The sequence below is a fragment of the Pristiophorus japonicus genome, chromosome 6 (assembly GCF_044704955.1).
Source record: "Pristiophorus japonicus isolate sPriJap1 chromosome 6, sPriJap1.hap1, whole genome shotgun sequence".
NCBI classification, from domain to species: domain Eukaryota; kingdom Metazoa; phylum Chordata; class Chondrichthyes; family Pristiophoridae; genus Pristiophorus; species Pristiophorus japonicus.
The window spans coordinates 21,884,405-21,898,785 of record NC_091982.1 but is presented as its reverse complement, the minus strand read 5'-3'; the positions used below and the strand labels follow the sequence as shown (position 1 = coordinate 21,898,785).

At 43.5% G+C, this 14,381-nt stretch overlaps 1 protein-coding gene across 3 annotated transcripts in view; it reads left to right on the top strand.

Moving 5' to 3' along the window:
- gab3 (GRB2 associated binding protein 3) overlaps nucleotides 1–14,381 on the top strand; it is a 157,024-nt gene that overhangs the window by 89,814 nt on the left and 52,829 nt on the right. For all 3 annotated transcript variants that reach the window (XM_070882698.1, XM_070882695.1, XM_070882696.1), the window contains exon 2: nucleotides 9,143–9,443. In XM_070882698.1, coding sequence (XP_070738799.1) covers nucleotides 9,143–9,443 — 301 coding nt within the window. The remainder of the gene's footprint in view (nucleotides 1–9,142; nucleotides 9,444–14,381) is intronic.

Sequence of the window (14,381 nt, the reverse complement as noted above, 5' to 3'; positions counted from 1 at the left end):
GCTGTGCAGCCCTACATTCAAATCCTGTCAGCCTTGAGTTAGTTAACTATTAAGGCCCCGAAATTGGTGGATGCTAAGTTCCGCCCAAGTTCCGCCCAAAGGACCGCTGAGATAGCTGACGGTACTTTGGGCGGGAGTTTCGTGGAAAGTCCTGGAAAGACCGCCCGACAGCAAAAAAAACCGACTTACGCCCTGAATCTGGGCGGCAGCGGGCGGGAGCTCCCAATCTCGGCGGCAAATGCAATCCTCAGAAAAGTACCCCCGAGGATTGAGCTGGGCCCATGGAGGGGGGAACATATAAAATTTAACATTTTCAAAAAATTAAAAAAAAACATTGCAAAACCTTCAGGGGACCCCATCCACCTGAATCGCTGAAATAAAATAAAGAAAAGAAGTTTACTAACCTTTTTTTGCAGATCTTCTGACTTACCGTTGAGGTTACACCTGCCTCCATGCGGCGGTCCTTCCCCCTGCTGCAGCGGACTCACGCCTGGACCACACTGGCAGCTCAGCGCGCCAGCGAATTTCAGCGGGCAATTCCCAGTGGTCTTCCCTCTCCGCCGGTGGCAGGCCTCGCTCGGAGGCGAGACCGCCCAGAAAACTCAGCAGCAGCGGGCAGTAAGTCCACCAAGTTCGGGGCCTAAGTCTTAATACACCATGAACAGTTGACCATTCAGTATGCTTGGCTATGAATTCTCCTGGTCACTATGTGTAGCAATGTCATAAATGCTTTGGTAAAAAATTCCTCTGCTTGCTATTTGTAGCAAAATTTACAATACCTTCTAGACGAACATATTTGCATCTCACTAGAAATGCCAAACAGAGGAAATCTTTAATAATGCATTTACCGTGTCACTAATGACCAGAAGAATTTTCTTTTCACCTCACTGCGATTTAAAACGTCTTAATGACGGTTGAAAGGTTATCATTTTTGCATTGGTTTGTTCGCTTTTCTTGTTCTTAGTCTGCGTCGTAAAGGTGTGCCTCTGTGGTTAAAAAGAAACACATATCAGTCTGTTTAGCCTTACACCAACAACCAACAGGAAGTTTAAAGATTTTTATGCAGTTATAGACTGCATTTGTATTGTACTTAGTGACCTGAGCTCAGATGTAGCTCTGTGATGTGCAGTTGGCAGACTCATGTTGTGGTGCACAATGACCTTAAACTGACCAGCATCAAGGTGCAACAATATTTTGCAGCACAGAGGGGGGCATTCAGCCCATTATGTCCGTGCTGGTTGATTGTTAAAGCAATTCAAAGCTAATCCTACGGCCCTGCTCTCTCTCCTCTATCGCCTTCTGTTTCAAATTTTTATCTTTTTCCTTAAAAGATGCAATGGTCTCCGCCTTAACCACTCCCTATGGCAAGGCATTCCATGTTGTAACAACTCTGCATAAAGAGATTTCTCCTAACCCCTCTTAAGGGGGCATTTTAACTCCCTCCACTTGGTGGAAACAGTGCGGAACGAGAGTTAAAACTTACCGATTGATTCCCATCCTGTGGCAATTTTAACAGGCTACTAAACAGGGTGTGAGAAATGTAAGTGGAAGTTTTTTCTGAGAACTTCAGCTAGTAATTCAAAGTGGAACGTCCATATAAGCATGACTAAAACATTACGCAAAAAAAAACCTGGTAAATTAAAAATTGGGAACTCCACTAAATCTTGTGAGTATCAAAAAAATAAATGTAAGTAAAAGAATGAGTAAGTATAAATCACACAACTTGTAAACAAAACTTGAATGTCTGCTTGCAGTGCTGACAATGTAAGGCACAGCAACTGGTTTTCCAATCTTTTGCCATTGTTGCTGTTGTTTCATTACAAGTTCAAATATTGTCATCTGATCTGTCAAATGCTTCTAGGTCAGCAAATGTGTTTCTTTAAACTTCCTTTTTTGTATATTATTTTTGATAAATACAATCAACTTCCTGTTATAGGAAATTGTTAACCAGAAAGAAACTTTTTTTTTGTTGGTTTACTTGCAAGGAGTAGCATCCTCTTTGTTTTCATCGTAGTTTGAAACACGACAAGGGCTGCGTTTCTTGGAAGAGAACTTTTTTTAGCAATGAAAAATATTGAGTGCTTACTTGTCAATTAATATGGCAGTTATACTCTGTCACTTGCCAACAGTTCATTCTCAAAGGATCAGCATTGACTGTGTTAATAATAGAACAGGAACGAGAGAAGCTGCTGACTGTCTTACTGTATGAGACGCACGCAGCGTGCTGTTCGTAAGTGCTGTTATTTTAAGTAGACAGAATCACAAAAAGATTGTGAGACTGATAACAATCATGCAATTTTAACCCAGCTGAATTGTACCAATATGCATTAGCATTGCAATATGAATGCTACATACTAATGTATTGTGCATAATTCATTTTATTCTCGCTGTATCTTTAATGTAAGCCAGAACATACATATAAAGTAAAGGGCTTTAGGTAACACCCAGACATGCCAAAGAAGCACTAAAGCCAAAAATACCAGAAAGCCCCAGGTTTGATCCTTTATTAGTTGATCTCAGCACCCTGGGCTGTGGAAAAATGAGTCAAGGTTAATGCTTCTTATTGCTATATGATGTCACCTTCTCTCCTCTCATCCCCCTGCCCCCTCCGGGGTGGTAAATGTGCCTCTGTGGGCATTGGGCAACAACAGCATTCGACTAAGCTGTAATATCCTCCAAGGTCAAATAGCCTGATGTCTCACTGTCTCATGTTGCATATGAAAAATAGCCACTTAGGTGAGGTACCAGATGATTGTCAGCACCCATGAACTGTATTGCAATATTAGTCTTTGAGGGGGTGGAGAAATTTGGGAAAAATTTTTTTTAAAATTAGTATTTAATAAGATGTGTGTTAATATTTTTGTATTATTTTATACTACATAGATATCTGAATAAAAATCAAAAGCTGGTATAATGACACCTAATCTTTCAATAATGCTATGAATTATACTGTACATATTATATACATTGCCAGTACATGCAGGTTAAATATAGACTTGTGGCTGTCGTCGTATGCTGCGTTAGTTATATTTTCAACATCTTTATTGGAAATCAAGCACCAAGCCCTTTCCCCAAAACACATACACACACAGACACCCACACACACAGTTTAGGAAAGGTCACAGCTCTCTGGTTTCAAGTGTTCATAGATGGAGCTGTATTACATTTGTTACCAGCCTTTATAATACAGAATCCCATTTACAATCCCACAGGACCCTTGCAGGCTTCTGGCATCAATTCCAGAGAAACTGCAAGGTAAATAATATATGTGACCATTGGGATGCTAAAAATATACCATCATTTTATCTTGAAACTGTTAGCTGCATGTTTTAAACACATGGAAGGGGGGAGAAATTGGAACCAGTTGGACCTGTTTCTCAGGCACAGGGTGGGGCCAAAAAGTACCAATTTCATGGTGCTATCTCTTGTGCCTCAAGGGCCCCGAAATACATCCGATCCTAAATTGGGTCATCTGATTTTTTCAGGCGCCGCTGACGACTGCCTGAAACAAGTGCTAGGCTCCTTACATATGCAAGTGAGGAACCTAACCCTTTTTTTTAGGACCCCTCGCCTAAATTGGACGGCGCAGATGCCAGGCCTAATCAGCTCAGCAGCGGCCCCCAACAAAAAAGTTAAATAAAAAAATAATTTTTAAACTTTAAGTGGAGCCAGGAGAAGAACGAGTGCCCTCCCGGGTCCACAGCACTCCTGAGGGTTGTTGCCGGCCCATGATAGGCCCTCTCCTCCAAACTCCCACCGTCCTTCCTTGATCTCCCAGGATTTACCTGAGGACTGCTTTATTGGCAATGCAAGTGGCCAAAATTCATCCCTTTGAAGTGGGCGAGCTGTCTCAGGTGGCACAACAGGCATTGACAGCTCACCTAAATTATTGAAATTATGCCCAAGGTCCAATTTAGGGCATGCCTCGGGCCTCCTAGTGCTGGCGCGTCCTGTCTGTGTACTGTCGGTATGTGCCTGAAAACAGGCCATAACCAATTTCTACCAGCTTGACTTTAAATCTGGTGTACATGTATAACAATGTTACATAAAATGCCACAGTGTAAAGAAATTGTTTTCTTTTGGCAGTTTCTTTCTCTTCCTATAGCAAAGCTGCTGACTTTTGCTGGAGTATCTGGGATTCTATGAGCACCAGTAGCCCTCCTAACCTTGCCTAATTAGCCATTCTTCATGAGTGAGTCTCTCAAGTGAGTGTTAACAGGACATTTAACTTTAGACACCATCACAGTTGAGTTTAATTCTATGCTCAAATGACAGTCAAAATGTGCATTTTCCAATTGGCTACCAATCAGGAGAAGGAACCTTTGCTGATATTTCCCTTTCCCTACCACAGAGTCCAGAGGGCAATTGTAATTCTCCAGCTGAGATCAACTAACTCAGCACAATCCAGAAATAGAATCTGGAACCCACTGGTCTAATGCAGCACTGAGTGGTAGCTACATGTTCTTGACACATTGAAAGAAAGAAAGACTTGCATTTATATAGCGCCTTTTATGACCATCGGACATCTCAAAGTGCTTTACAGCCAATGAAGTACTTTTGGAGCGCAGTCACTGTTGTAATGCGGCAGCCAATTTGCGCACAGCAAACTCCCACAAATAGCAATGTGATAATGACCAGATAATCTGTTTTTGTTATGCTGATTATGAGGGATAAATATTGGCCGGGACGCCAGGGATAACTCCCCTGCTTTTCGTGGGATCTTTTATGTCTACCTGAGAGGGCAGATGGGGCCTCACTTTAACGTTTCATCCGAAAGATGGCAACTCCGACAATGCAGCATTCCCTTGGCACTGCACTGGAGTGTCAACCTAGATTTATCTGCTCAAGTTTTTGGAACGGGACTTGAACCCATGACCTTCTGACTCAGAGGCGAGTGTGCTACCACTGAGTCACAGCTGACAACATTGTTCAGGACTTCCGGCTTCCTTCCACTGGTTTTGAAGCAGACCTTCGGTGGGCGGACTGGAAACATGCTCAGAGACACCCATATGTGGATGGGCTCATGCAAACCATGTTGAGAAATGGAAACCACACCCTCCACCATGTTGCCTGCCATTTGTTCTACTTGAACTCTGAAAGCCAGGGTCCCCTGTTAGGCCCTGACATCGAGTGTTCAAAGCGTGGTACCGGGGAGCTCCGAGGGTTATTTGCAGAGGTGCATGTGCAGTTTCTCTCAGTGCACAGGCCCCAACAGTAGCGTCAAATCTTTTTTTTAAAGTAGATTTTACAGGCAACTCGTTAGCTGCCTTCTTCCTCCTACTGTGATAAGCCTTCAAGCCCCACCACGCAATTTTCTGGTTCCAGTCTGGCACAACCTCTTTCGATTTAAATGTGTGGGTCAGGAACATAAAGATATTGGAAAGTTTAAAAAAGAGGAAACACATTTTTAATGATAAGGCTTATGATTTCATAGAAACAATAGTAAGCTCTTTATTATTTATATTAGGGGCACTTTTTTGCCGTATACCATGTAAAGTGCTGCAAATAAACACAGTAGTCGAGAAATGATGTGATAACATCAGGCTAATGTCATGTTGGATAAATAATTGATTAGCAGTTACTCATAATTGACTAATATAAGTATCATTACAGCTATGCTGAAATATGTACAGGACACTGATAAGATTCTTTTTAAAAATAGATGCCATTATAATGCGAATATGGGTAGTATTAGATTCCCAGTAAATGGAGAGCAACCCTCCACTGGCTGCAAAGTATGTTCAAGCCTTCAAAATTGATTTTTGATTGATTTTTTCCCCCCAATGTTCCCAGTCACAGCAAACCAGTAAAAATGACAGGGCTGCTGTTATCTAATGGGAGGAATGACCTCAGATTTGTATTCATCCCATTTGAAGGGCACTGTGCTTTATAAAGTATTGCTTGTTCAATTATTTTATGCGTGTTACAGTATGTCACTTGAAAATAAATAAAACTCTGAATGTAGCCTTTCTTCTCAAACCACTTTCATGTTGTACATAAGCAAAAACTAAAATACTGTAGATGCTGGAAGTCTGAAAAGACAGTACAAAAAGTGAGAATTACTCAGCAGGTCAGGCAGCAACTGTGGAAAAACAGAAGTCATTCGACCTTTCAGGTCTTAAGACTCTTCCTCGGGACTGGAAGATATTTCGGATGAAAAACATTTGAAAAGGAACACAACAAGGAAAAGGGGAAGTACCAACCCACTCTATCCACCCATCCCACATTGTTCACACCTACTGTCAGAGAGAAAATGGGAACTGTAGTTCAGGTTTGAAGCCATTAAAGTCAATGTTAAGGCCAGAGGGCTCTCACATTCCACTGTAAATACAAAAGTATTTGTTAAGTATCTTTGACAATCATTTTTTTCAATGCTTTTGCTTTGGAATTATGTACTTACTACTACCTGTGATATCAGAAAGTTTTTCACACAAAGAATAGTCAATGTGTGAAATTAATGACACCAAATTGGGGTGGACAGTCAATATTGAGGAGGACTGAGACATTACAGGAGGACATTAATAAACTTGAAGAATGGGCATATAATTGGCAAATGAATTTCAACACAGGCAAATGTGGGGTATTATATTTTGGTAGGCAGAATAGGGAGGTCACTTATTACTTGGAGGGTGCGGGTCTAGGTGAAGTAGAGGAACAAAGGGATTTCGGAGTACAAATACACAAATCAATAAACGTTGCGACACAGGTTAGAAAGGCCATAAAAAAGGCAAACCAAGCACTAGGGTTTATTTCTAGAGGTATAGGGCCAAAATTGCCACCCCCCTCTATAAGCTCCATTACTGCCTCTTTAAGGTTTTTTTCCTGGATGGGTGAGTTAAGTTGGGCTCAATGTCCTTCCTAGTCTGTATCTATTTGCGATGGTATGATTATGCTTGTGAAGAAATTCCATGTAGTAATGAAGTGTACATCATATAAATGAGCAAACTATACCCAATTTGCATAATTACCTTACAGTTGGACTTCTTCTTTAACAAACAATGTGTTCAGCGCCCATAGCTTAGAGATTCAAATGAAAGGAAATTGTGCTTTGTGTGTTAAACCACTTTTACCACATGTGTTGCAAAACCATGTGACAGTACTTACAAAAGAATACTGTGCTCATCTTTCATCTATTAAAGAAAGTAAAAGGTTTACCATAATTATATTCAGTGTTGATGTCTTCTCTTTTGTAATTAAAGATACCGTCAACTGATAATATTTTCTAACACTTGTAAAAGTAGGAAATATTTATTTGTAATATGCAGATAATTAAAAAAAAAATTTCTTGGTAATTTTTCTCCACTCCCCCTCTCTCTCGTGAAGATCCTGAATCATGCTGGCGTATGGGTACACAGTTACAGCAGTGAATTCCCTCAATTTTTCCCCTTATTTTGTGAATGAGATGACTGTTGCTGGGGTACAGCCCCATGGTGCTGGCAGCCCTCCAGTATTATGCACAAGTGGGCCATTCTAGGCAGTGAATGTTGTAAAGTTATTCAACCACATGATACATAATCCAAACCTACTTCAGTTCTAACCCAAAGTTTTCATATTTGGATTTTCCAGTAGGGGTGGTAGTCAGGAGCGGGAACCCTGGCTGTTTTTTCTGCTCTCGACAAAGCCAATTGTAACGTTCCATCTGTTGCCCATCGAAGACCAGCTCACTCGGTGCAAACTAGGTATCAAACTGGTTTGCTTTCCCAATATGTTTAACCATTGGGGAAGCTGTCTCAGGTTTTGATCTCAATGCAAACTTTTTGGATCTGCTTCTGCTATTTAAGTATTTTCACACCTCTACACTGCTTCTCCACTTCCTTCCCTAGTCGCATCTTTCCAAAGTCTTGCACACAGATGAATAGAGAACCCCACAATCGCACCGGAATTATGTCATCTTAATCATCTCCTGACGAAAATAACTGTTTGCATTATTCCTGGGTATTTTGTATGAATGAGTCAGATCTACAAAATGCTTTCAAGTCAAGGAGGACTGGGTAATGATTTTAGTTAATAATATGCTTCCCTGCCCCTCATCTAGGACTTATCTGAGGGCACTGCCGGTGAAGCAGATGGCCCAAATTCATTCCCCGACATTGGACAAGCTGCCTCTGGAGGCGCAACAGGTGCCGACAAGCTCGCTTATATTAAAATGAGGCCCGAAGCTCAATTTTGGGAGAGATTCAGGTTTCTGGTGTGCGCTTGCTTATTTTGAGCCCAGAAACTAGTCTAAATGAATTTCCACCTAAGTGTCCTTTGAGTGGAATGTATGCAAATGAGGACACATTGAACCACAAATTTATCCCACGCTTATAGCATACAAGAAATATTTCACACATTTCCATTTAATATCGTCTGGATGTGCATAGGATTCCTATATATGTATATGCTGCAGGTTGCTGCAGCTTAGAACCTATACTTATCCACTATATAATGTCATGATAAATTTGACCAAACCCGGTCTGTGATGAGTTAGTTTATCTCTACTGTTGTGACAAGAGCAGAACCATTGGCCTAAGTGCCCCTGTGCTACAGGGGTGATAACTCAGACAGGACTCCCACTCCTGGTTGGTATCTGTTGATCCCTGTTAAAGAGTTTATGTGTGGACAACAAGGAACATAGGAACAGAGGCCATTCAGCTCCTCGCACCTGTTCCACCAGTCGGTTCGATCATGGCTGATCTGAATTTTAACTCCATTTACTTGCCTTGGTCCCGTAACCCTTAATACCCTGAATACCCTTGCCTAAACCTCTCCGCCTTTCTACTTCTCTTTCCTTCTTTAAGATGCTCCTTAAAACCTTCCTCTTCCTGCCCTTATGTGGCTCAGTGTCAAATGTTTTGTCTCATAACACTCCTGTGAAGCGTCTTGGGATATTTCACTACTCTAAAGGCGCTATATAAATACAAGTTGTTGTTGTTGCCGAAGAATAACAGGATTGGACTCTCTGGTTCCTCCCTTCACCACTCCCCCCCGCCACGAAACATAATCAAATCACAAACTGACTGTCAGTGTTTAGGTTCACAATGAAGAATGACCACCAGGGTGAGGTACAAGAAGTGTATTCCAGTGAGGGTCAACCCCTTGAAGAGGGGAGAAAATCTTTGCTCGTGCAGTGATGCTTAAGTCTGACTGTTCTGTTTTCCAGGCCTGGAGGAAGCGTTGGTTTGTGCTGCGTAGTGGCCGATTCAGTGGCAATCCAGACGTCCTTGAATACTACAAAAACCACCACTCCAAGAAACCGCTCCGCATGATAAACCTCACCGATTGCGAGAATATTGAAGCTGGGTTAAAACTCAGTAAAAAGGAATTCCAGAACAATTATGTTTTTGAAGTAAAGACTCCAACGCGTACATTCTACTTGGTGGCTAAAACTGAGGATGAAATGAACAGATGGGTACGGCACATCAGTCTGATCTGCGGGTTTAGCTCGAGTGATGATGGAACAGGTACAAATTATAATGATTGCTGTATTACCTGCCTCCATTTCCTGGGGGGCGCGGGGGGTGGGGGTCGCTTCTTGAATGAAATTATATTGGTTACAAACAAACGAAACCCACAACAACTTCATTCTCCAGTAAGCAAGGATCTGGGCTGAAGGTAGCCCTACTCTTTCTGGCCTCTCAGACTGCTGTCTAGAATGGCTGAGCATGAGGACATTATCATGGCAGCATGTCCTTCAGGCCACAGACTCCAGCCCTCAGCCCATGCAGGATTGGTGTAATTCCCAGAGTTTGTCTGAGGTTCAGTACATTATGTGTGTCAGTTTTGAGTTGACCTCACTTCCAGCCACGTGTGCAGCTTCAGTGTGTCTGCCTCCATACCTTGCCTCATTCCTTCTCCCATTATTCAACAACCTCCATTAGACTTTACTAATATAGTGAATACCGTGCAGTTATGGCGTGCAGTTGTGGAAATGCTTTATTATCAGTGAAGCTATAGTTCCAAAGAGGTTGCTTTGTGTTCAGGCTTTTGGAGTATTGTGATTTAGGAGAAGTGTTTGATTTGGAAATTCTAGGTTTAGCTGTGTAATATCAAATTTGTTGACTCGTTTCTGGACTGACCTGTATTAAGAAACTCAATGCAAATTGGTCACATTTGAAGATAATATTAAACTAGGAGGATCTGTTGATTCTGAGGAGGCAGCTTGGGAAATACAGAATGAGTTGGATACGATACATGAGTGGACAGAACAATACAACCAACTACTGCCCATGGAAAGAAAATGGGTGACATACATACTATATGAATGGTGTCACCATGTCTAAGGTTGAAGTTGAAGGAGACCTAGGATCTTCGTGGACTCAGTACTCAATATGTCCACCTACTACAGAGCAACAAGCAACAAAGAAATGGAATGCTGAATTATATAGCCAAAACAGTAGAGTACAAATCAGCGGATATCATGCTGAAATTGTGTAATGCTTTTGGTGAGACCATACCTTCAGTACTATATCCAGTTCTGGCAACCATAAATGTAAAGGAAATATTGAAACTGGAAACAATTTTGAGAAGAGCCATGAGGCTGATCCCTAGCGAGAGAGGTTTGAGCTATGAGGAAAAACTGGAGAAACTATGGCTTCCAATCTTCAAAGGAAATGACTGAAGGTGACCTTAGAGATAGGTTAGATTTCGAATGGTCTGGGAAAAGATTAGCGAAAGTAAATGTGGGTCCCCTACAGGCTGAGACAGGAGAAATTATGGGCTCAAGTTTCAGCCTGAGTTGCTCTTATTTTTTTGGAGCAACTAGTTTAGAATGGAGCATCTTAGAAATTGCAATTCTCAGCATTTAGTTTGCTCCAGTTCTAGTGAGTTAGACTAGTTTCATTATAGAACAGATTTTTTTTCAAAAGGGGGCATGTCCAGCCACTTATGCCTGTTTTGCAAGTTTAGGCAGCGACAACTTACTCCAAACTAACTTAGAATGGAGTAAGTGTAGATTTTTGTACGCGCAGAAAAATCTTGCCTACATTTAGAAATCAGGCGTAGGGATCGAGAAATGGGGCGGGGTGGGGGGGGGAAGGGGGGTTTACAAACATTAAACAGTTCACTTTTACAGATAAAGAGCCATCATCAATAATAAATGATAAATAAATCAATAAATCAACCAATAAATCAATCAAAACAAATTAAAAAATAAAAAGTAAAAAATAATAATAAAAAATCACTCAATAAATAAAAAAATATTTCTACTCACCTACTGCAGCACCGGGGACAAGAGAGAGGGGTGGGGGGAGAAGAGGGAGGTGGGGAGAAGAGAAGGGGGGGTTACGGGAGAAGAGAAGGGGGGAGAGAAGGGGGGAGCGAAGAGAGGGGGGGAGAAGAGAAGAGAAGGGGGGGGAAGAGAGGGGGGAGAGGAAGATGAACGGGGGGGGGGAGAAGATGATGAATGGGGGGGGGAGGGAGAGGAAGATGAATGGGGGGGGGGGAGAAGATGATGAATGGGGGGGGAGGGAGAGGAAGATGAACGGGGGGGGGGAGAAGATGATGAATGGGGGGGGGAGGGAGAGGAAGATGAATGGGGGGGGGGGAGAAGATGATGAATGGGGGGGGAGGGAGAGGAAGATGAACGGGGGGGGGGAGAAGATGATGAACGGGGAGGGGGAGGGAGAGGAAGATGAATGGGGGGGGGGGAGAAGATGATGAATGGGGGGGGAGGGAGAGGAAGATGAACGGGGGGGGGAGAAGATGATGAACGGGGAGGGAGGGGGAGAAGTAGATGAACGGGCTCCAACGCCGCTATCGGCTCCAACGGAGGACTTCGGGAGACTTTGGGCGGGCCCGCCCCCAGCGAGAGGCTGGGCGGGTAGGCCCCGCCGCTGATGATGAAGATGCCGGCTCCAAGGTGGACTTCGGGTTGGCTCGCCCCCAGCGAGATGCCGGGCAGCCCCGCCGACGAGGTAAGATGCGTCAGGCCATTCGACCCGGGTTAGAGGCGACGTCCCTTCGGCCTGGGATAGGGTTGTCGCCCCGGAGACAGGACGCGCTGGGAGGGCCGGGAGCTACTGCACACGTGCGCAGCTGCCGGCACTGTTTTTGGCGCAGGGCTGTAGCTCCGCCCCCAGCAGCTCCTGCTGCGCCGCGCCTACCTGGAAATGGGCCCTGCAGCTATCGGAGAATTGCGAGGTAAGTATTTGGCGCAATTTTTGTTCTACAAATTAGGTGGGCCTCTCCGATGTGCGCCATCCTAGCAGGAGTCTGAAGCTTGAGCCCATGAATGGGAAATAAGGAAATGGCGGCAAAATTAAACAAATACTTTGTGTCTGTTCATGGAAGAAGACACATAAAACTTCCCGGAAACAGTGGAGAATGAAGTATCTAGCGAGAATGAGGAACTGAAAGAAATTAGTATAAGTAAAAAAATAGTACTGGAGAAATGAATGGGATTGAAAGCCAATAAACCCCCTGGACCTGATGGCCTATGTCCTAGGGTTTTGAAAGAGGTGGCTATAGAGATAGTGAATGCATTGGTTGTCATCTTCCAATATTCCATAGATTCTAGAACGGTTCCCATAGATTGGAAGGTAGCTAATGTAACCCCGCTATTTTAGAAAGGAGGGAGAGAGAAAACGGGGAACTACAGACCAGTTAGCCTGACATCACAGGGAAAATGTTAGAATCTATTATTAAGGACGTGGTAATAGGGCACTTAGAAAATAATAATAGAATTGGGCAGAGTCAACATGGATTTATGAAAGGGAAATCATGTTTGACAAATTTGTTAAGAGTTTTTTGAGGTTGTAACTCATAGAATAGATAAGGGGGAACCAGTGGATGTGGTGTATTTGGATTTTCAGAAGGCATTCGATAAGGTGCCACACAAGAGGGGGGTAATATATTGGCATGGATTGAGGATTGATTAACGGACAGAAAAAAGAGAATAGGAATAAACGCGTCATTTTTGGATTGGCAGGCTGCAAATAGTGGGGTGCCATAAGGATCAGTGCTGGGGCCCCAGCTATTCACAATCTATATCAATGATTTGGATGAGGGGACCAAATGTAATATATCCAAGTTTGCTGATAATACAAAGCTAGGTGGGAAGGTAAGTTGTGAGGAGGCTGCAAAGAGGCTTCAAGAGGACATAGACAGGCTAAGTGAGTGGGCAAGAACATGTCAAATGGAATATAACATGGAGAAATGTGAAGTTATCCACTTTGGTAGGAAAATAGAAAAGCAGAGTACTTTTTAAATGGTAAGAGATTAGGAAATGTTGGTGTTCAGAGGGACCTGGATGGCTTTGTACACGAATCACTGAAAGATTACTTGCAGGTACAGCAAGCAATTAAGAAAGCAAATGGTTTGTTGACCTTTATTACAAGAGTATTTGAGTATAAGAGTAAAGATATCTTATTGCAATTATATAGGGCCCTGGTGAGACCGCACCTGGAGTATTGTGTACAGTTTTGTTCTCTTTACCTAAGGAAGGATATACTTGCCATGGAGGGAATACAATGAAGGTTCACCAGACTGATTCCTGGGATGGGGCAATTGTCCTATGAGGAGAGATTGAGCTGACTAGGTCTATATTCTCTAGAGTTTAGAAGAATGAGAGGTGATCTCACTGAAACATACAAAATTCGTATAGGGCTAGAGGACGTTTCCTCTGGCTGGGGAGTCTAGAACCAGGGGTCACAGTCTCAGAATAAGGAGTTGGCCATTTAGGACTGAGATGAGGAGAAACTTCTTCACTCAGAGGGTGATGAATCTTTCGAATTCTCTACCTCAGTTTGGAGGCTCAGGGGCCGAAATTGGTGAAGGCCCCCGCCCACCCAAGTACAGCCCAAAGGACCGCCGATGGCCGCCGAGGTACTTGACGGTACTTTGGGCTGTGTATTCGGCAAAAAAGGTCCTTGAAAGGGTGACGGCAGCAAAAGAGGGACTTACGACACCAATCTGGGCGGCAGCCGACGGGAACTCCTAATCTCAGCGGCAAAGGTGCTTGCCGCCTAAGTGCCACCGAGAATGGAGTCGGGCCCACGGAGGGTCAAAGACCTGAAAAGGAAAATCATCAAAAAAAAAACCATCAGAACACCTTCAGGGGACCCCATCCAGGTAAGTCACTGTGAAGAAAAAATTTCAAAAATGTTTACTAACCTTTTTGTTCAGTTCTTCATACTCAACGTTGGGGATAGAACAGCCTCCAGCCAGTGGTCCTTGCCCATTCTGGCGCCGACTCCCGCCCGCTTCAATATGGCATCCAGGCGGGAGGTCAGTTGCGCCACTCGGCCGTCCGCTGACGCCAGTGGGCGGTTCCCGCCGTTTCTCCCCTCCTGCCTGCTCCACACCAAATGGAAAGTGGCACAGGGCGCAACTTCAAGAGGAATGTCGCCGGCAGTGGGCGGGCCATCAATTTTGGGTCCTCAGTCTTTGAGTATATTCAAGAC